The sequence below is a fragment of the Lutra lutra genome, chromosome 1 (genome assembly GCF_902655055.1).
Source record: "Lutra lutra chromosome 1, mLutLut1.2, whole genome shotgun sequence".
In the NCBI taxonomy this organism is placed as follows: Eukaryota; Metazoa; Chordata; class Mammalia; order Carnivora; family Mustelidae; genus Lutra; species Lutra lutra.
In genome coordinates, this window is record NC_062278.1 from 135843224 (window position 1) to 135864016 (window position 20793).

The 20793-nt window shown below is 35.6% G+C and overlaps 1 protein-coding gene across 2 annotated transcripts; it reads right to left on the reverse strand.

Annotated features, from left to right (window-relative positions):
- Window positions 1–1936: 1936 nt before the first annotated feature.
- DAZL (deleted in azoospermia like) lies at window positions 1937–20263 on the reverse strand. 2 transcript variants are annotated; one of them, XM_047702575.1, is made up of 11 exons: window positions 19110–19334; window positions 12957–13103; window positions 12596–12687; window positions 11790–11841; window positions 11309–11372; window positions 11079–11218; window positions 9619–9690; window positions 8822–8872; window positions 7996–8109; window positions 6825–6923; window positions 1937–3913 (listed from the first exon to the last, which is right to left on the reverse strand). In XM_047702575.1, the coding sequence occupies exons 2-11, from the start codon at window positions 12993–12995 to the stop codon at window positions 3860–3862; spliced, it is 777 nt and encodes a 258-aa protein (XP_047558531.1). In that variant the 5' UTR covers window positions 12996–13103; window positions 19110–19334; the 3' UTR covers window positions 1937–3859. The 2 variants fall into 2 exon arrangements, with proteins under 2 accessions (XP_047558531.1, XP_047558447.1); XM_047702491.1 differs by lacking the exon at window positions 19110–19334 and adding an exon at window positions 19986–20263 and having other exon boundaries at window positions 1938–3913.
- Window positions 20264–20793: the final 530 nt, after the last annotated feature.

A 20793-nucleotide genomic window follows, 5' to 3' on the forward strand; every position in this document is an offset into this window, starting at 1 on the left:
ACCTTGCAGTTAAAATAGAGTAATCAGTATTAGTTATTTTAAACCATACAAAGGTTACATGTTAAGAGGGAAAAAGCACACAATATATTTCTTACAGGGCTGACCAACCTTTTTGACATCACTTGATTTTTGTCATAATTTGCAACATTTTACCAAAAAAAGATGCTATATGAAATTTCTTTTTCAATCCCAAAGACTTGGTTTTGTGTTGAGAATTTTGAGGTAATCCTCAACTTGCAAATATGTTTAAAATATCAAGCAGGTTTCAGGGCACCTGAGTGGCTCAGTGGGTTAAGCCTCTGCCTTCAGCTCAGGTCATGATCTCAGGGTCCCGGTATCCAGCCCTGCATCAGGCTATCTGCTCAGCAGAGAGCCTGCTTCCCCCTCTCTCTCTCTGCCTGCCTCTCTGCCTACTCTATCAAATAAATAAACAAAGTTATAAAAAAAAATAAATAAATATCAAGCAGGTTTTTTTTTTTTAAGATTTTATTTATTTGACACAGAGAGAGATCACAAGTAGGCAGGGGCAGGCAGAGAGAGAGAGAGAGAGAGGAGCAAGCAGGCTCCCTGCTGAGCAGAGAGCCCAATGCGGTGCTTGATCCCAGGACCCTGAGATCATGCCCTGAGCCTAAGGCAGAGGCTTAACCCACTGAGCCACCCAGGTGCCCTGAAAATATGTTTGAGGACATTTTAAAAAATATTTTATTGGGGCGCCTGGGTGGCTCAGTGGCTTAAGCCTCTGCCTTCGGCCCAGGTCATGATCTCAGGGTCCTGGGATCGAGCCCCACATTGGGCTCTCTGCTCAGCAGGGAGCCTGCTTCCCCCCTCTCTCTGCCTGCCTCCCTGCCTACTTGTGATCTCTCTCTCTCTCAAATAAATAAATTAAAAAAATATATTTTATTTATTTATTTGACAGACAGATCACAAGCAGGCAGAGAGAGAGGGGGAAGCAGGCGCCCTGCTGAGCAGAGATCCTGATGCGGGGCTCCATCCCAGGACCCTGAGATCATGACCTGAGCCGAAGGCAGAGGCTTTAACCCACTGAGCCTCCCAGGTGCCTTTTCAAGCAGGTTTAGAACAACTGTTTTAAGACATATGTAGTCTAGCTTTACGGTCTCAAAATGTTATACATTTTTATTTAGCTTAGTCAGGGCTAATCAAATATTCTGAAAAACGGTCAGTATATATGTATGTGTGTATACCTACATACACATGTACATTTCAGGATTACTAATCTTCAACAAATTATACTTTAAATATCAAAACTTAATTTTTGGTGATTCAGAAGGCACTCTTTTTTTCTTAGAAAAACTTAGTATCTATTTTTCTAGTAATGAGTCAGTTATGAAAGGTAGCATAAGAGTGTCCAAAGGGGAGAATTTCATCTCTTCTGGCCTTAGTTTATAGAACTCTTGAGTACTGGAGCTTGAGAAATGATCTTTTGGATACATCCTCATATGAAGTACATATAATATGAAAAATTTAAGCTCTATCATAGACAACTACAATACTTCCAAATAAGGGTCACAGAGGTGAGGTCCGAAGTATGCAATACACAAAATATTTATATACAGAGTCCAAAATGAGAGGGACCTTGGTCATGAAACTATAGTTACATGTGACTTACCAGCATTCTCACCAGGCACCGCTCTGTTAATTCATGGCACTGGAACCCATTAACCATTTCCAACTTAACCTATGAGGGATTATTTTCTCACAAAAACCTATCTCTTAATTTCATAAGAGAGCAATAAAATGCAATGTATCAAAATTTGCTTTCATAAAGTAACTCTATCAGATTAATAAATTGAACAATATTTACAACTTTTGAATTTTAAGAATCTAAACCTTTTCACATCACTACCCACCCAACTCCCCACTATCTCTTTAGCTGATATGACATGAATAAGTAGGTTGAAATGCGTTTGGGAAAAAAAAGTTTCTTTATTTCTGTTTATTCATTTATGCAAAAACAGTTTCAACAATAGGCAATAGGAACATACTTAGAAGTTTAAAATTAATTTTCCATTTTGAAAGGTTCAGGACTTTTTGTCTCTTATTTCTACCTTACTCTTTTAAATACTTCAGTCCAACAAAAAAGCAGAAAAATAAAGTTTATTCTCTTACTTTTCTTAAGGTCACATTGGGATAATTAGAATTGGCTCTTTCAAATTTAGGTATCATTTAGAGTAACCTGGAAATTTAATCACAGAATGATACATGTAAGAATGTTATAGCACACCCCAAAAAAAGTACAGAGAATTTTTTAAAGGACAAATTTCAGGGCACTTTCAAATTCTGAGGCATAAGAAAGCCCTCTCAGGGATCCTTAAGTTAAAAGACTCTTCCCTTCAGATTCAGAGTAAAAATTATTAGGGATTATAAGACAACAATGAAGACTGATGATATGGCCCACAGTAGTTGCGTTACGTTAGGGCTAAATAGAGTCTCCATGTTTTTAGTGAAGGGACCAATGAAAGAAAGGCCAGGAAGCCACTTTAAACTCATTTTCATGGCAGGTCAAATGATGCTGATCCAGTGTTTCCCTTAGAAAGGTTTTGTCCTGTTGCCACCTTTTCAAGGCTTAGCCCTCAAACTGTTTAAGTTGCTACTTCTCTTCTTTATATCATCTGTTCAAGGAGCAAACCTCCTGGAAGAATGGTGCTACAGACTGGAAAATCAAGACTTGTAAGGGCAGCAAAGGGGCTCTAGTGCTCTAGCTGTCTGTCACAATTTACAACATCTAACAAGGAGACTAGCTAATCTAGAAATGATTGTTAGCTCTGTCCTAGTATATTCTAGAGATACACTTAAAACTTAAGTGGTTTGAAACACAGCCACTTTGACTCTTTTAAACATATTTTACTTTAAAAAGGGAACTATAATAGGTTAACAGGCAAAAATAAAATCTATTTGCTCTTTAACAAATAACTAATATTTCAATGTTTTTATAAAAACAATTCCTTTCAGATACTCTGATTAACCTTTTAAGTGACATAAAAAAAGTTTCAGCATTCTTTAATAGCAGTATTTTGCACAATTTAAGATACAGCCATTGAGTTTAGCATTTCAAGGGGAAAAAAATGAAAGAAAAAAGGAGAATGGTAACTCACTGAGAAGCAGCTTATGTACCTAGTAAAGTTTTGTTTTGGATTTTTAAAAAAATTATGCCCAGAATTTTAGTTACCCTAATTAGCATCCCAATCAAATAAGATATCTATGTGTGGATTCTAGATAAAAAACAAGTACTTTGAACTAATAAACTTAAGACCCACTGATTGGACTGTTTGTTTAGACTCTCTTTTACTGGGTTTAGACAAGGAAGACTTCAATAAAGCTAACTATATATTGAGTTCCACTGATTAAAAATAGTTTTAAAAACTCTGCTTTTGTGGTAAATTTCGAGACAAATCATAAGTGTAAAGAACAATACTGTAAATATTGTACTGTTCACAAGTACTTGTTGGAGAAGTGAAATGCTTGAAAATTCAAACTATCAAAATTCTGACCTTTCAAAATAGGTTTTCTAATTTTCGGAAAATCAGCAATTGCTTTTAAACTCTTAAAATGTCAGTTTCAATTTTAAAAAAATCCTTACAGATAAAGTTATTCCTTTCAGTCTCAATTATTTTTTACTTTCAACTATATATTGAACACAGAACCAGTTTCTAAATAAATATCTAATGAACAGTTTCAATGTAAAATAAAACTAGGCAATCTACCACAACTTATGTAAGAAAGTCTGAGTGTGAGTTATCAAAATTCAGAATTAAACTTCTATAATAGTGAAAACTTTCAGTCTCTTCTTAATATTCAAAACCAGCAACTTTCCACGAGACTAGAAAGTTAGCAGAGAGGATCAAACAGATTTAAGCACTGCTCGACTTCTTCTAAAGTGATGTACTCTTTTATCCTAGAAAAGACAGAAACAGTCCTTTTTTACTTCATTGGAAATTTTGTATTATCACTATGACCTAAGATAGTTGCAAAATACTTAAAGCATTTATTCTGGGTTTAAAAAAAAAAAAACTATAAATCTCTGAAAAACGATCTGAGAATTTTGAAGGGGTGGGGGGTGGGAGGTTGGGGGCACCAGGTGGTTGGTATTGTAGAGGGCACGGATTGCATGGAGCACTGGGTGTGGTGCAAAAATAATGAATACTGTTATGCTGAAAAAATTAAAAAAATTTAAAAAACCCCCCCCAAAAAAAAACCAAAAACAAACTATAAATAACCAGAGAAAAATGATCCTTTCTGGGAAGCTTTCTTGAACTTTAAGATAACAAATAAACCAATGACCTAGTTTTATTCAACAATTTAAAAAGAAATCTCAGTAAACTCCGAAACAGAGGACTTGGGAGTCAATGTCACTTTATTAAGATTCTTAATTAATGATTTGGCAGCGATGTCACCAAAGACAGCTGGCAGAAAACATACGTAATTTTTTAAAAGTACTGTTTTTACTAACAGAGTGCATCTGGTAGAAATCACATCTTGAGTACAGCACTCCACTTCGAACTGAAATGCTATGCTTTTAGGTTAAAAAACAAAAATTTTGCTGTATTTAAAGGCATACCCTTAACTTGTGATCAAGATATATCATTCTTCAGGAAATGAAGAGATAAATAAAAAAAAATACATAAAATTTCCTTTCACTTTATGTTGCCTGCGGATGTGCAAATATTAGGAAGTAAGGCCTTATAAAAAGGAATGGAGCTGAATGAACTAGTACTAACACGATGGTATTTTCTTTTCTCTAAGAGCTTAACTGTGCCCTTTTCCTAAGATTAAATTCAGTTGTCATATAAAGAAGAGTGGCTTCTGGAAATTTTGCAATCTGTCAACAGGATAATATACTATTTAGGTTAAAGCCCAGAAAAGTGGTCACAAACTCAAGTTATCTTCAGAGGTCAGGTAGGATGTGAAGATTTTAAAGACAACATGGAAAAGTATATACCTTGCCTTGATACATTCAAATTCAAATAAAACAACAATAACATTTAGCCAATCAAAAGAGGTCTAGATACCAGACAATTTTAGACTACCAACTTTTGACTCCTAGTGCAGAAGAATCGAAAACTGAAGATTCAAAGTAAGGTTTTTGCCTAATACCAGGTGAAAACTCAAGTGTAAAGAGTACCTTCTCTTTTGCAAACAAATCATTTAAGTACTACCTATTGAACCTTCAGAACTTTGGGAAAGGTAGGCTGCCATACAACCCTAGTTCTTTCCTTTTAAATTATACTGTCTGTGTATAATGAAATACTAAGAGAACAAACGTCAAAATTTTAAATCAATGTGTTTTACTTCCTATTGTGAAGATGACAATAACTTAATCCTGCTATGGCTCTGCTCTTCTTCTGTATTAAGAAGTCCTTAGTATATCCTTTAAAAAGGCTTTAAGTTTCATCCTATGCCCATTCATAGGCAGAAAAAAAGCTATTATCCTTTCCTTGTTTTAAGACAGAAAACAATAGTTAAAAACTTCCCTTTGAATATAAAATGGTGTAAGTCATTTTGGAAAAATTCTAGCAATTTCTCAAAAGGTTAAACATAGTTACTATTAGTTCAGCAATTTCATTCCCAGGTATATACCTAACAGAAATAAAAGCATAGGTCCACAGAGTAACTTGTCCATGAATGTTCACCACATTTTTCATCAGAGCTAGAAAGTGGAAACAACCCAAGTTGTCTCCTAAGTAATAAATACACAAAGGGTAGTATATCCATAAATAAAAAGAGATGAAGTACTGATATACACTGTAACATTGATGAACCTTAAAAGCATTATGCTAAGGAAGCCAGTCACAAAATGTCACATATTGCATTATTCTATTTATATGAAATGTCCAGAATAGGAAAATCTTTATTGAAAAAAAAAAAAAAAAGGCAGGTTAGTCACTCCCTAGGGGTAGAGGAACTGGGGGGAAATAAAGAGTGACTGCTAATGGCTTAAGAGGGGATTAAAATATTCTAAAACTGATTGTGGTCATGATTGCACAATTTTGTGAATACACTAAAAAATGGAATTGTTTTAAATGGGTTTACTGTATGGTAGTATACTATATCTCAATAAACCTGTTATTAAAAAGAAAACTTTCTTTTGCACAATATTCCTCCCCCATTAGAGTGAACTGAAAGTCTACTGGCACCATTTTTCCCACAGCATTTGTTCCCTTTGTGTCTCTGTGTTACATTTTAGTAATTCTCTTAATATTTCACACATTATTATTATTGTTATTTGTTATGGTTATCTAGGGTCAGTGATTCTGACTCACTGAAAGCTCAGATGACAGCATTTTTTAAGCAATAAAGTATATGTTAATTAAGATATATATATACTTTTTTCTAGATATACTGCTATTGCACACTTCATAGACTACAGTGCAGTGTGAACATAACTTTTATATGTGCTGAGAAACAAAAAAATTCATTTGACTTACTTTATTGCATATTTATCCTATTGCACCAGTATGAAACTGAACCTGAGGTATCTCCGAGGTATGTTCTGCTTTGTGTACCTAAAATTTCCTCTTTTTCCATTTGGTCAAGCCAATATTCTCTTTCAACTCTCTTCTTTCACAACCTTTTCAATTATAAACTTCTGCTAAAGGTTTCTTCCCAAAGACAAACTACACTATATCAAGGTTTGAGCAGCATAAAATAGCCAGGTAAAACTCACTCACAGAGGTTTTCTTAGTTACAGTCTAATCCAAGAGTTCAATTAAATGCTCTTTGTAATCTCAAAACATATATACCACAGAAAAAAAGATGCTTCATAGCTGACAGATATGCTTTTTATCCTGTATACTATTCTGTCATACCTTGAAGTAGTCGTCCTGAGTAACAAGAGAGTTTCTCAGTCTGTTCTCTGGGTTAAATAGACAAGATACCACAGTTTGTATGCTTCTGTCCACAGATTTCTAAAAAGAGAAGTATTTTACTCACTTTAACAAGCTTTTTAAAGAAAGTTGAATGAATACATGTGCTTCTTTCTGAAGAATTCTTATGTAATCTATAAAATACTATGTAATTTACAATATATTACATTTTCATATAATTCATTACATGTCAATATGTAACTTTTATCAAAATCTTTTAGAATCTTAAGAGTACTAGTTGTAAAGCTCAATTTAGTAAAACCCTCAGGTATTTGCTCAAGGCTCTTTAATTTTTCCTGATAGATAAGAAACAGTGAACTTCAACATTCCAAGAAAAAACATCCAGGATAAAACCTGATAATTTTAACTATTTATCACTCAAATCAAGGCTTTTTTTTTTTTTTTTTTACTCTGTAGTTGGAGTAGTTCTCAACAGCTTCTTCCATGAGAAACACAAGGACAAATTTCACACAATCCAATGGGAAACCTTCAATATTATTATATACATTCCTATCACATCAACTACTTCCACATTCCCACACTCAAGAAAAACATAGGAGCACTGAAGAGAGCACTGCTAGTAGTTTGTTCTAATGATTAAAAAAGAAGCAACTCCACCTATTTCAGTATTTCAATTATAACTAGTGACTCCACCACTCTTGAGAGCTGCTACCATATATAATGTTATGGAGAGAATACAATAAATAATTACATATTACTATTCAGCTAAATAAATGTTTAAATGGGAAAAAAGGTAGGTGTAATTCATACTTATCTCTCTTGAAGAGAGGATTCTTGAGGAAACCTGTCTTCTGCATTCTACCAATTACGTTAATAGTTACTTAAGTATGATTTTAAAAACCATGAAAATATAAGAGAGAAAAGGTCTACTATATCAGAAACTATATGTAAACACTGAAAGCTTGGGGGTACCCGAAATTTCATCAACTTTTATAAAAACTGCCAAATTATTAGTCAGTTACTTAAGCTCTGTAATTTTTGGCTTCCATACTTAAATTTGAAAAAAGATGCTTACATCTCAAAGGGCCATTATTAAAACTTCAAAAAATAATTGTGAAAATATAAATATCAATAAACAAAATTAGATGTTTGCCTTTTGTGGGCCGTTTCCTGAGGATGGAGTAGCTTCATGAACTGAACATTCATTTTGCAAAACTTCAGCTCCTGGATCAACTTCATTACAGTGGTAGTTAACAGCAGTATAAGCCTAGATTACAATAAAAGTATAATTAAAGAGATGTACATTAGATACATTTCTAAACAATTTATTCTTCAAATTAGTGAGCTTATATTTAGCATTTAAATGTGGGTTGTGTTGTCATTTTTGTATTATTTCAGAAACTTTAAACTGAATAGCTGAAAAGCACTAAGATAGTCTTTTATTTGAAAAGTCTTCTAAGCTTCAACAAAATTAGATTAGAAGGACTCTAAGAAAAAGACACTCCAACATGTAGTAATAGAATAAGAATTTACCAGTGCCTGAGAATTTTAACTCATGTTATATTATTCAAAGGTCCAATCCTGATAAAAGGTAAAGGCTTGGAAAAAAAAGAAAAAAAAAAAAAGGTAAAAGCTCAAGTGTTTCAGAGCTAACAGCCTCTTTTATTTCTCATATAACAGTATTAACAGTGAAATATATGCTTTTCTTCAACAGATGTTTTTATGGGTAGAAAACTAGAGACAGTTTCAATACTAATTCTAAATTCATTGAATTAGAATTAGCATAGGTATTAATACTATTTTTCTTGGATTATATACAATTTAGCACCTGTTGTATGCAGAGCAGCCATTGTCTGCTCTGAAAGAGCTTAAATTTCTCTCTCCCTCTTCCCCTCCACTCTCTCTCCCTCTCCAAAAATAAATAAGTAAATAAATAATAAAAAATCAAAGAAAGTATATGTTTGGCTAATTCACCTTACCGGGGGTATAACATAACTCCTTTGTTCTCCAGCAGGCCACTGTGGTGGCATCTTAAAAAAAAAAAGAGAGAGAGAGAAAGAGAGAGAGAGAGAGGCAGTAACAGTTAGTTAACCATTCCTATAAATTTTCACGAATGTGAAAGACAATGTTGAGGTATTTATCAAGCTGGATCCTTGAACTTGTAGTAACAGAAACATAATGGAAGGAAAAAGGACTTTATGTTTCTAATACCTGAGGGTTTGTTACTTTCATATATAAACTCTAAGTTTTTCTCAATTTTCTGTTGGCTTTCAGAAAAAAATAAAAAAAATAGCTTTGAATTTATGACCATAGATAATGGTCATGGGTCACAGATACGGCCATATCTATGGTAGAAATTCAGAGACCTACTCCCTTGTAGTAGTCAGCTAAAATAAACACTACCAAATATAATTGGAATCCAATGCTCTAAGAATTGAGTAATCATTTTATTTTGACCAATCCCACTAGAAGAAATTGTAAAAGTCAGTCAGGACATTTCAGCTATTTGACAACAAGGATGGCAGAATGTATGCTGAAATACATAAGAGGACAGCAAATATTCTAAGACAATACAAGACAAAACTTTGTGCTAAGTACATTCCTGTTAAAATACATTCCATGTTTTCTAAATAACTAGAGGTCCTAATCCTAGACTCATTCTAACTTTTTACCTTATTTTAAGCATACTCAACTAAACAAACTATTACAGAAATTTATATGAATAAAGGCCTCAATAGTATTCCAAAGGAAATCATGTTGTTCCCTCTTAAATTACCTGATAATTATATACAGGCAGCTGATATCCAGTGATGACCTGAACAGGTGAACTTGGATAAGGAGGATAGGCCTGAGAATAAAGTTTGTAGAAAGACTGCATTAACAAACAAAATTCTTAAAAATTAAAAAGAAGTATTATTCTTAATACAACCCAAGTATGAAAACAAAGAAATCTTATTTTTCTATACACAAATGCAGAATTCTATTGGAGTGATTGGCTTCATGAAGAAAAATTCTTTGTCAAATATTAAGTCTTTTGGTTGGGGAGGAGGAAGAGATAACTGAGGGAAGTGACTTACTTTACCCATTTATTTTTATCTTACTTGTATATTTACCTCTACTAAGAAGTGTCTTCCTTAACTGGTGATAAAGTTCTAATAGAATAGACTTCCATGTTAAAGTTATATTAATACACCTGTTATTTCTTTGTTAAAACATTTTCAAGAAATTTTGTATTCCTTTTGGGTAATGTGTAGCCAATGTGTAGTCCTCCTACATACTCAATGGCTCTGTATTTCATTTCTAAAAGGTAAAGGCCATATTTAACCTAAAACTGAAGGGGGAAAAAAACCCCTAATAGAATGTCTTACACCCTTCAATATTTACTGATTGAAATCGTCTATGTAATATATACATGAATAGACCCAAGTAAATAATACTTCACAGTAAGTATTAGGAACAAGTAGGGGTTTTCTTCTAACCATGTTTAGAGCCAGAAAAATAACAAATATATACCCTACATTTCAGATAGGTGGAAAATGTAAACTAATGAGAGACACTACAGAACTACTTCACTACTATTTCTCTTTTCCTGCAAATAAAAGTTTTTTAAACTGAAGAAATAAAGAAAAAAATCATTGTTACTCATCATCAATAAGTATTCCAAAGCCCATTACAAATATTAAAGAAACCAGGACCAAGCAAATTATATACCAGAAACTCACAGAATTTACAAATACAGTTGTCTTGAGAAACCTTTCCCCATTCTAGAACCAGAACACATCCAGAAGCCAGGAATCTGTATGAGAAGGCATCTGAAAATCACTGCAAATAAAGAATAACTAGAACTGCCAAACTTAGAGAATAAACCAGGCAAACATGTAAGAAAAGCTGCCTTCAAATATTTTAGGAGTTACCACATGGCAGGGAAAAAACAGATGAGTATGTTTTGTAGCTACAGAGGTCAGTTCTAAGATAAAGGTTTACGAACTATATAGCAGCAGATTTTAGCTTGGTATAAGAAACAAAACTAAGAACAAAAGATTTCTAACAAAAGTAACAGATTTCCTTCCCATCACTCAAAGTATTCAGAGAGTAATATCACTTATTATGGAAATTCCACCATTTCTCATTTCAGAGAGTAAAATGTGAGATTGGCTTATTTTTAAGGTGGCCCCATCAATAAAAATATCCAAAACCATTAAAAAATAAAGGAAAAAGAATATAGGTAATTCTTACCTGAACATACTGAGTTATAGGATTCATCATGGTTGGAGGCTGCATATAAGTTTCAGTGTTTGGATTACTCCATACACTCTGAAACTGTGGTGGAGGTGGAGGATTAAAAACCAAAGGACGAGGCTGCACATGATAAGCACCTTTTTAAAGAATAAAATGAAAATAAAGCCCACTTTTAGTTTTCTGAAAAGTTATACATGTCAAAAAGAATAACTCTCCTCTTTACTTACATAAATTTTGTTTCCTGATTGCAGGTCCCAGTTTCAGCTTTTTACCATGGAAATTTATCTGTGACTGAAAATAAACAACGAAACTAAAATCAATTTTAAAAGTCTACTTTCAAGACTTTGGTAAACACCCCAGGTCTTCTAAAATCTATACCCTCAGAGAAGATCAATAGTAACAACATACTCAATCAAAATTTATCAGCATGAAGCTACCTTAACATCTCACCACTCAAGTGTTGAAAAGAGTCTTGGATCAAAAAATTTTACACTCTGTCTGAAACCTTTCCTATCTCTAGTTCATGAAGCCAGATGTCCAATTACAAATAAACAGGTCTGATAAGTTACATAAGATTACTCCAGGTTTGGATTTCAAACAGGAAGTTATTTCTATATTTTATACAAGGCTATATATATTCAGGACTCAAACAACACTAAGCATTGCATCCTTAAGCTAATTAAGAGATTTTGCCATAAGATTACTTACTTCTACTATCTTCTGCACATCCACATCATTATAAAATGAAACAAATCCATAGCTAAAAACACAGATAAATAATGTGTAAAAATCACCAGCATAATAGTACAAAACTTCTAATATTCCATGAAATGATTGAAAGAAATGATAATAATAAAAAATGAAGAATGTACTGAAATATGTTAGATGTACATGATCGATCCTCTATTAGTATTACTGTTTTTTGTTTTCTTCCCCGATCTATGTGAGAATGTGTAAAGATTAATGTAGTGTAGAACATCATTTGCTAACAGAAAATTCCTATCTATGAACCTGAATTTATCATCCAAGGCAAGATGGTTAAAATTTAAAATACTGCTTAATACATGAAGAAAATAACTCTTTGTGGGGCACTTGGGTGGCTCAGTGGGTTAAAGCCTCTGCCTTCGGGTCAGGTCATGATCCCAGGACCCTGGGATCGAGCCCTGCATTGGGCTCTTTGCTCAGCAGGGAGCCTGCTTCCTCCTCTCCCTTCTGCCTGCCTCTCTGCCTACTTGTGATCTCTGTCAAATAAATAAATAAAAATCTTAAAAAAAAAAAAAAAAGAGAGAAAAGAAAATAACTCTTGGATAAAACTGATTAATCCACTTAAATAAAATAAATGATGGAAAATATTTACATATAAACACTGTGAAAATGACAAGTAGAAGAGCTGACAACAAACTTACCCTTTATATGAAAGAAAGGAACAAAGCAACAGATTTATACAAGTGTAAGAACACAAATTTTGAATTTTTCTAGGTTATTTTTTATTTTCACACTGAACACGTACTTACCCTTTGGACACACCAGTTCGATCCGTGATTATCTTCACTTCTTTTACTGAACCATATCTAGCAAAGAAACTTCTAATTTCGGTTTCATCCATCTATAGAGAAGAATTTGACTTCAAGAGTAAAAACTCAACATTCAAAGTTTTTAAGTATACTATAAAGAAGATTTGAAGATGTGGAAATATCTCCCCCAAGTATCCCCAAACCACCTGTAGATCTTTGTCAATGATAGTTTTAGTCCTATACGTTAAACATAAACCCAATTCCAAACCTGAATGAAATTCCAAAAAACCTTATGTTTACAACAGGGCCCCAACCTCCTTATTCACTAAATATTTTTTTAAATAAATGAAATATACAATACCCTAACATCAATTCCACCAACAAAAACGGTGTTTGGCATGATTTTGCCTTCTGGTAAAACATAGCCTTGGCTGGTTGTAGCTGATGAGGACTGAGTGCTGGCCTCTCTGGAGATGGTGGAGTTTGGAGTCTCAGGATTTGCAGCAGACTGTAATTTGGAAAGTAGATCTCATCACTAGACATTCAGGCAAAAACCATATATATGAAGTAAAATCTTTGTATTTAAAATACAAAATATTTTCATAAAAATTACTTTCACAGTAAATTGGCCAGCAATACAGCTCAGTTTAGGTTTAGGATTAAAAATAATCAGACTAGGGGTACCTGTGTTGCTTAATCAGTCAAGGTCATGATCTCACAGTCATGAGATCCAACCCCATGTCAGCTCCTTGCTGGGTGTGAAGTCTGCTTAAGATTCTCTCTCCCTCTCCTTCTCCGGAAGCCCACCCCTCTCTAAAACTAAACTGAAGTAAACTAAACTAAATCAGCATGAAATTTTAACAAAAGAATATAGGACCCTCTTAAAACCAGTGTTGTTCATCATCTCTTACATAGAGTAGAATACTGACTTTATATTGAGTTTGTGAACTGGAAAGTTCAGATTTGTAAAAATAGCTCCTAAAGTCATCCTGTTGTATGCCAGTAAACAAACTTTCCCTTTATTAAGTGCCTTATTAAAAAACACGGGAAATCTTTGAAAAATATAAATGAACTTTTCAAAAATCTGTATCAAAAATACACATCAAAGATTTAAACTGATTTGTTTTCCCTCCTCTTTCTAGTCACCAAAATCAACATGGATTTTATAATTAACTACGCCATGTGTTAGTATGCATTTACTTTAGAAATGAAAACATTATTTGCTCACATATCATAGCTCCTGCTGGAAAAGGGCTTACAATCTTTTCCTCTAGTACTAGGGTTTTCAAAGCATCTTTTGAAATAACATTTTTCTTCTTCAATAACACCAAGTAAGTCCCACTGATAATTCTAATTTTCACAGTGGGCTAATAGAAAAAATGATATTATCTTTATTTTCAGTTGAAGAGACCCACACATGAAACTCATTATTTTTCTGGATTCTAATTCAGACCTCTATCTTTAGTCTTTCCATACTAATATTAATATAAATTTTTCTGAAGCAAAATTTGCTGGTAATATATATATTGGAAAAGTAGTATAGCATATTGAAAGAAAAATAGATTTAGTCAGGGGATCAAGATTCATTTGCCTTACTAAGTTAGAAGCCACTTATTTGGCAGCTGTTTATATCTGGGAAAACTGATTCGAGAATGAAGTAAGACAACATCTGCAAATCCATTTTGTAAAGTATAATGTGGTATGCCAATATAAGTTAGTGTCCTGTTATTTGAATTTATTTTCAAGAGGATAAAATAGTTTTACTATTTACTTATTTTGTGATGTTTTATTAATTAACAACTACTTTCAACTGGAACTTCAAGGAACTAGTTTATGGTATATCCACTTATTTGAAGTTCATTTATGAAGTGCCTATTGATTTTAAGAGGGAAATACAAAAGACTACAAAAGAGAGAAACCTATTCTATTTCCTCTTCTGGAGAAAAACAGGGTAAAAAAAAACAATGGATACATATTTTTTAAAAGAGGAGCACAGTGATTTTTACAGAAATTAGTAACAATACTAGAGTATTTTTTTGAATTAGAATTCTTATTTTGTTAGATTTTTGAAGTTACTGATAAATTTAAGATTCTACAAATTGTTATACTATTTAGAGATGAAATCGAACTGTCCCATCACCAAATGTGTTTGGGTTTTTCTCTATTAATCTGTGCACATACAATTAACCCTTGAAAACATGGATTTGAACTGTCCAGGTCATTTATTCACAGATTTAAAAAAAACTAAAACAGTACAGTACTGTAAATCCATTTTTCTCTTCCTTATAATTTTCTAAATATTTTTTCTCTAGCTTATTTTATTGTAAAAATATAGTATATAATCCATATAACATACAAATTGTGTTTATCAATGGTTTGTGTTATACTTATATATATATATTACTTGTGCTACTAGTAATTAAGTTTTGGGGGAGTCAAAATTTACATGCCAACTTTTGAGTTTGTGTGGAGGGAGGGTGAGTCAGCATTCCTAATCCCTGTATTATTCAAGAGTCAACTGTAGGGGCACATGGGTGGCTCAGTGGGTTAAAGCCTCTGCCTTCGGCTCAGGTCATGATCCCAGGGTCCTGGGATCAAGCCCTGCATTGAGCTCTCTGCTCAGCAGGAAGCCTGCGTCCTCTTCCTCCTCTGTCTCTGCCTGCCTCTCTGCCTACTTGTGATCTCTGTCTGTCAAATAAATAAAAATCTTAAAAAGAAAAAAAAGCCAACTGTACTTACTTTTTTGTGTTTCTATTTGGGTACTTCCTAATTCTTTCCTGTAACTCTAGTATAGTAATATTTCATGACAATGCAGTAGTATAAAAACCTGTTGCTAAACTTTTTTCATTTTTTGTTTTTAGTTTTTTCTACATGGGACTGTATTACATAAGCCACATATCTTGAACCATTGAAACTTAACTAGATTTCCCTTCACTATAAACAACTTACCAATCCTTTTCAGTTAGCTCCTTCGGAAGTCAAAACAAATAAAACAGTGGTTCTGAAATTCTTAAAGACTTTCTTTTCTCCTCAATCTTCCCTTCATCTGTGGATGAACTTTGGATAGCTTTCTATTTGCAAACTATTTAGTATTATCTATCCACGAACGACAATGGATTAATGTATTTTAATTTGGAGGTATATAGTACCAGGCCAGAAATCTGTGCCAGATTATATACAGTTATGATAATGTATTATTTCTCAACTAGGGGAGATTTTGTGGCCCAGGGACATTTTTGATTGTTACAGCTAAGGGGTACTCCTTATATCTGGTGGTAGAGGCCAAGAATACAGTAAACATCCTATAATGCAAAAGCAGCTTCCCACAGCAAGATATTACCTGTCCCAAAATGTGAATAGAGTCATGGTTGAGAAACTGTGATAGTGTGTACGGAATTGAAAAGCAAAGTTCTGATTCTCATATTCTATTTATAGAAGTAAAATGGATATTTGAGACACTAAACAATAATTTTGGGGGGAAGTCCATTGCATATTATAGGAAGTTTGGTTTGGGATTGCTTTATTCAAATTCAGTTTGGTTAATTGAGAAATTAAATGTAATATTCATCAAATCATTTTACTAGTGTCTTAACATCTTAAGGCACTAGCCTGTCTTAGTCCTCAGCCAGCAGGGGGCGCTCAAAGCTAACAAAGTAAGCAAAGTATTCCATTTTTACCAAGACTGATTTTTAAGGGATTTTTAAACTTTTACTGTGTGTATATTTACACATAATTATAATTTATACATATGATTAATATACAATTTATATATACAACATCCACAACCAATAAACAACTTTTAATACTTTTAAACTATTGCTAAAAACACTCCACAAATAAATGCTTAGGCTAAAGCAAAAGTTTGATGTTAAAAGTATTCACCTTAACCATCAATAGTATACAGAAAGTAAATTTAAAGCAAATTTAACATAATAAGTAATTATTTTTCTTAATTATACCTTCAAGTGAGTTGGTGGGTTTTGAGATGAGTAATGCTAGGATATTAAATAGGGCGGAACTTGGAGGCCATCATATACACAATACTCATCACTGCTATTTATGGTAATACATTCACTGTTCTACTTGGATAACAAAATGACAAAATTAACTAAAAGCCAGAAAAAAGCTGTATCATTACTAAAGCTCCTGGGCTGTCAACTAATATTATTTCATTCAACTATTATATCTACATGCAAGCAAACTGAAATCTAAAACTGACTACAAAAAAGGTCTAATTTGTAGTCATCAAAATTCTACCCATAAAAGTAGCAGCTAATAAAGAGAAAAGCTAAAAGGAAATAGGAAATGAAAATCAGAATTAGACCTCCTAAGTAAATCCAAGAGTGGACTCTTAGGGGAAGAAATCCAAACAATAAATCAAACTAGAAAGCATAAATATACATTTTTCTTGAAAAAGGTGCTATGACCACAGATTGTAAGATAAATGCTATGTAAAAACTCTCTGGAAGTAAATTTGGAAATCCTGATGAAATAGTCAACTTTCTAGAAAAATGTCAATTTTAAAAAACAATCTAAAGAAAGGAAAGAATACTTGATTCTTAGGCTCAGTTTCACTGGGAGTTTTTTCAAACTGTAAAGAAACTGATTATTTGTGCATGTGCAGGGCACCAAGACAGAAACAATGGTAGACAGATGACAGAGGGTAGGAGAAAGAAAATTCAAAGGTGCGCAGGAGAAAAATTCAAGGGTGCCTAGTTGGTAGAGTGTCTGACCCTTGATCTCAGGGTTGTGAGTTTCAGCTCCTTGGGTACAGAGATCACTTAAATAAACAAACTTTAAAAAATATCAGTCACTTTAACTGAAAAAAAATTCCAGAGAAAAGACAGGAAAAGAGAATTACTCAAACCATTTTACAAAACTAACACCTCAATAACAAAGCCTTATCAAAATGGTCCACCTCAACCTCTAATATTGAAAATTCAAGAATGGTTCATTCTTAGGAAAGCTACTACTGTAACTCACCACTGAAAAAGCTTTTAAAAACTACAACATTTTAAATTTTTTTTCATTTTTTAATTTTTAAAAACCTAAATAAAAGGGAAGAGTCTTCTGTTGATGTAGTTTTAAGCTAACATGGGGCTTAAAATGAATCCGCCACTTCCACTATAATTAGGAAATAAAGGCAACTCTGTACCACCACTGTAAATTACAAAGAATTAATAAGAGTTCTTAAAAATCCTTTAAAAAAGATAAACATCCAAATAGAAAGGTGCATTAAAAATTTATGAGAAATTTTGAAAACTAATGACTTCAACTTAATGATCAAAAAGGAAAAAAACACATTAAAACATATTTTCCAGCTATTAGTTTGGCAATTCAAAAACTGTAACAATTCTCATTGGAAAGAGTGTGGAGAAGAGATCACTCTACATACAGTGGGAATACACACTGGGACCTGGTTCCATTAAGAGTAACTTGGAAGGGGACGCCTGGGTGGCTCAGTTGGTTAAGCAGCTGCCTTCGGCTCAGGTCATGATCCCAGCGTTCTGGGATCGAGTCCCACATCGGGCTCCTTGTTTGGCGGGGAGCCTGCTTCTCCCTCTGCCTCTGCCTGCCATTCTGTCTGCCTGTGCTCGCTCGCTCTCCTCTCTCTCTGACAAATAAATAAAATCTTTAAAAAAAAAAAAAGAAAAGAGTAACTTGGAAGGATATACTATAATTTAAAATTGTTTTAAAATGGGCATCAGCCTTTCACCCAGTTGTTTCCACTCCTGGCAATTAATTTCAAGGAACTAATGGAATAGTCATGCCAAAACATTTGCACAAATATACTTACTACAGTATTGTTTTTTAAACAAAAAAAAGTATTCATTATAAGGGAATTTGATAAAAATAAATGATATAATCTTATAGTCTTAACATTACATATTTAAAATCATTTTATCTTTGAAATAAGGTCCGCTATATTAGGTGAAGGATAGAGGATATAAAAAGTATTATGTGACATGGTCCAAATTCTATAAATTAAAGTTCACCTCTCTAAATGCAATACATGCATAAAAACAATCTGGAAGGGCATTCATACAGCAAAACTTGACTAGTGGTTAGAGGTGTTGGGACAATATTTTCTTACACTGATTACTTTCAAATGAGTTAACATGCTACTGCTATAATCAGGGGGAAAAAAAACAGCTATTAGCATCTCCCCCTTTCCCTCTAAAAATATAGTGAAAAAAATACTGGAATTTTTTTTATAGTAACTCTGGTTATTAAGTAATTAGTAACATGGATAATGATGTAACACAAATAATCACTACAGAATAATACGTATAATTATACATTTTCATTTTAGTACTTCTATATAGGAATATAAACTACGTAAATTTCCTCCCTTTAGCTCGAAAATTGGAGACTAACGATCATACTATAAATCCACACAGTATACAATACATCTGTGAGGTAAGGTTGGTTAAAAGTGTAGCATCTTGTGGTGAAGCAACTCTACATTTACCCAAACTCAACATAAACGTACACCCCAAAGAGGTAGTACTACCGTAGGTACGTTATGTCGAAATTCTTAGTTTATCCAGAGAAAAAGGGTCCCTCCTAAGCACAAAACTTGTCAACTACTCAGGGCCGCGGTCCGGGAGGAGCACAGGCAGGCCCGACCTCGTGCGCAGATGATGGCGACGGCGAGTTTGCCATCCCTGGTTGCCTCACGAGGGAGGCCCCAGCGCCAAGTCAGGAACAAGGGGTCGCCACGGAGGCTCTCCAGTCCCGTCCGCCACCCGATTCCCGCAGGAGCACACCGCTCCCAACACGCCCACCCATCCCACCCTCACCCTACCCATCCGCCAGGAAGGAACCCTTAGACGAGGAAACTCCGGCCCTCCAAGTCAAAAGGCGACTCCCTCAGGGAGTCGGTGCCAGCGGGCGTTCGGTAGGCGGCAGCCCGACGCCATCTCGCGGCCAACGCGCTGCCTCCTCCCCACAGGGTAAGCGCGGGAAGGGAGGCCTGCGGGGTGGGGGTGGGGCAGGCGCGCGGTGCCCCCCTCCCCCGGCTGAGTCCCGGAGGCCCACTCCAAGGGCCCCCCTCACAACCCAGCCCGCCAGGGCGGGAGGCAGGCGGGGCGGCGTGAAGGCCGCGACCCCGCACGTGGTCAGCAGGCAGCGGTCAGCAGGCAGCGGGTGGGACAGCGAGCCCTCAGGGCCTCCACCCACTGCGACACCCGCGGGAATGCCGCCACTCCTCCACCCCTCTGGGCTGCCTCGACCTCCTCTCTCAGGCCTTGTCCGTGGTGCACCCAGGAAGGGAAAGGGGTGACCCCGCTTTCAGCCACTCTCCGGCACTGCGCTAGAAAAGCCGAGTTTCCACCACCCGGGAGGACCCAACCCGGCATGGGCCCTTTAGGCCTTCTCCTCAGCTCACCATGATGGCGGCAGCTAGCAGTTCCCTCTGGTGAGGCTCGAGGAGGAGCAGAGGCTGCGCTTCTGGCACCACTCTTGGGGCTGCTGTGGGGGTCTTCTCGTGGCACTGCCCGGCTTCGACTGGGCAAAGGGATAAAAGTCAGAGGACTGAGGAAAATCAAAGGCGAGCGGAGAGGCTGAGGAGCCCTAAGAGCAGAGTGGCGAGGCTGAGGGGCGCTGGCGAACTGAGGCGTGGCCTGCGGGGCTCCCGGAGGTGGCTCCTGCGCCGGGTACGGGGGCTCGTGGTAGACGCCTCAGCCAATGGGTGGCAGCCCCCCGCCCCCTGCGGGGGGGTTTAGGGGGGGATGCCGGCTCTCTGATCGGGGGTGTGCAGGGGGTGCGCGCGGGCCGGCTCTCCGCAACCAGGGAAGTACCGACGTGAGACAGACTGACAGACCTTCCCTCGCCCCCCCCCCCACAGGTGTCACCCTGAAAATGCCTTTGAGGTGCACTTGAAATGAATATGCATCTTTAAATATATGTTAAAATTAAAAAAATTTTAATGCGTCTAGGCTCTAATTTCAAAATGGCGCCCTGAACGCGTAGGATTAGCCCGATCATGATTACCCTATCATCGCCCCCAAAAATCAGTTAAATGCCTACAGAAAGAGAAAAGAGAACCAAGCTTATAAAAACATGGAAGGAGACCCCAAAAGTCCACAAACTTGGGCGTTTTTCTGCCAAGTTTGAAGTAGATGGAGTTGGATTGAAAAACAGGGCAGGCCAATTTGGTTGGTGTTCAGGGCGTTCACCAGTTCCAAGAAATGTTT

What these genes read in the sequence shown, in the direction of transcription:
- DAZL (XM_047702491.1), bottom strand. An exon ending in CGAACTGGTGTGTCCAAAGG is followed by an intron (nt 11,842 to 12,595) that starts GTAAGTACGTGT and finishes CTGTGTTTTTAG; the next exon opens with CTATGGATTTGTTTCATTTT. An exon ending in GGAGTTATGTTATACCCCCG is followed by an intron (nt 8,110 to 8,821) that starts GTAAGGTGAATT and finishes ATTGTAATCTAG; the next exon opens with GCTTATACTGCTGTTAACTA.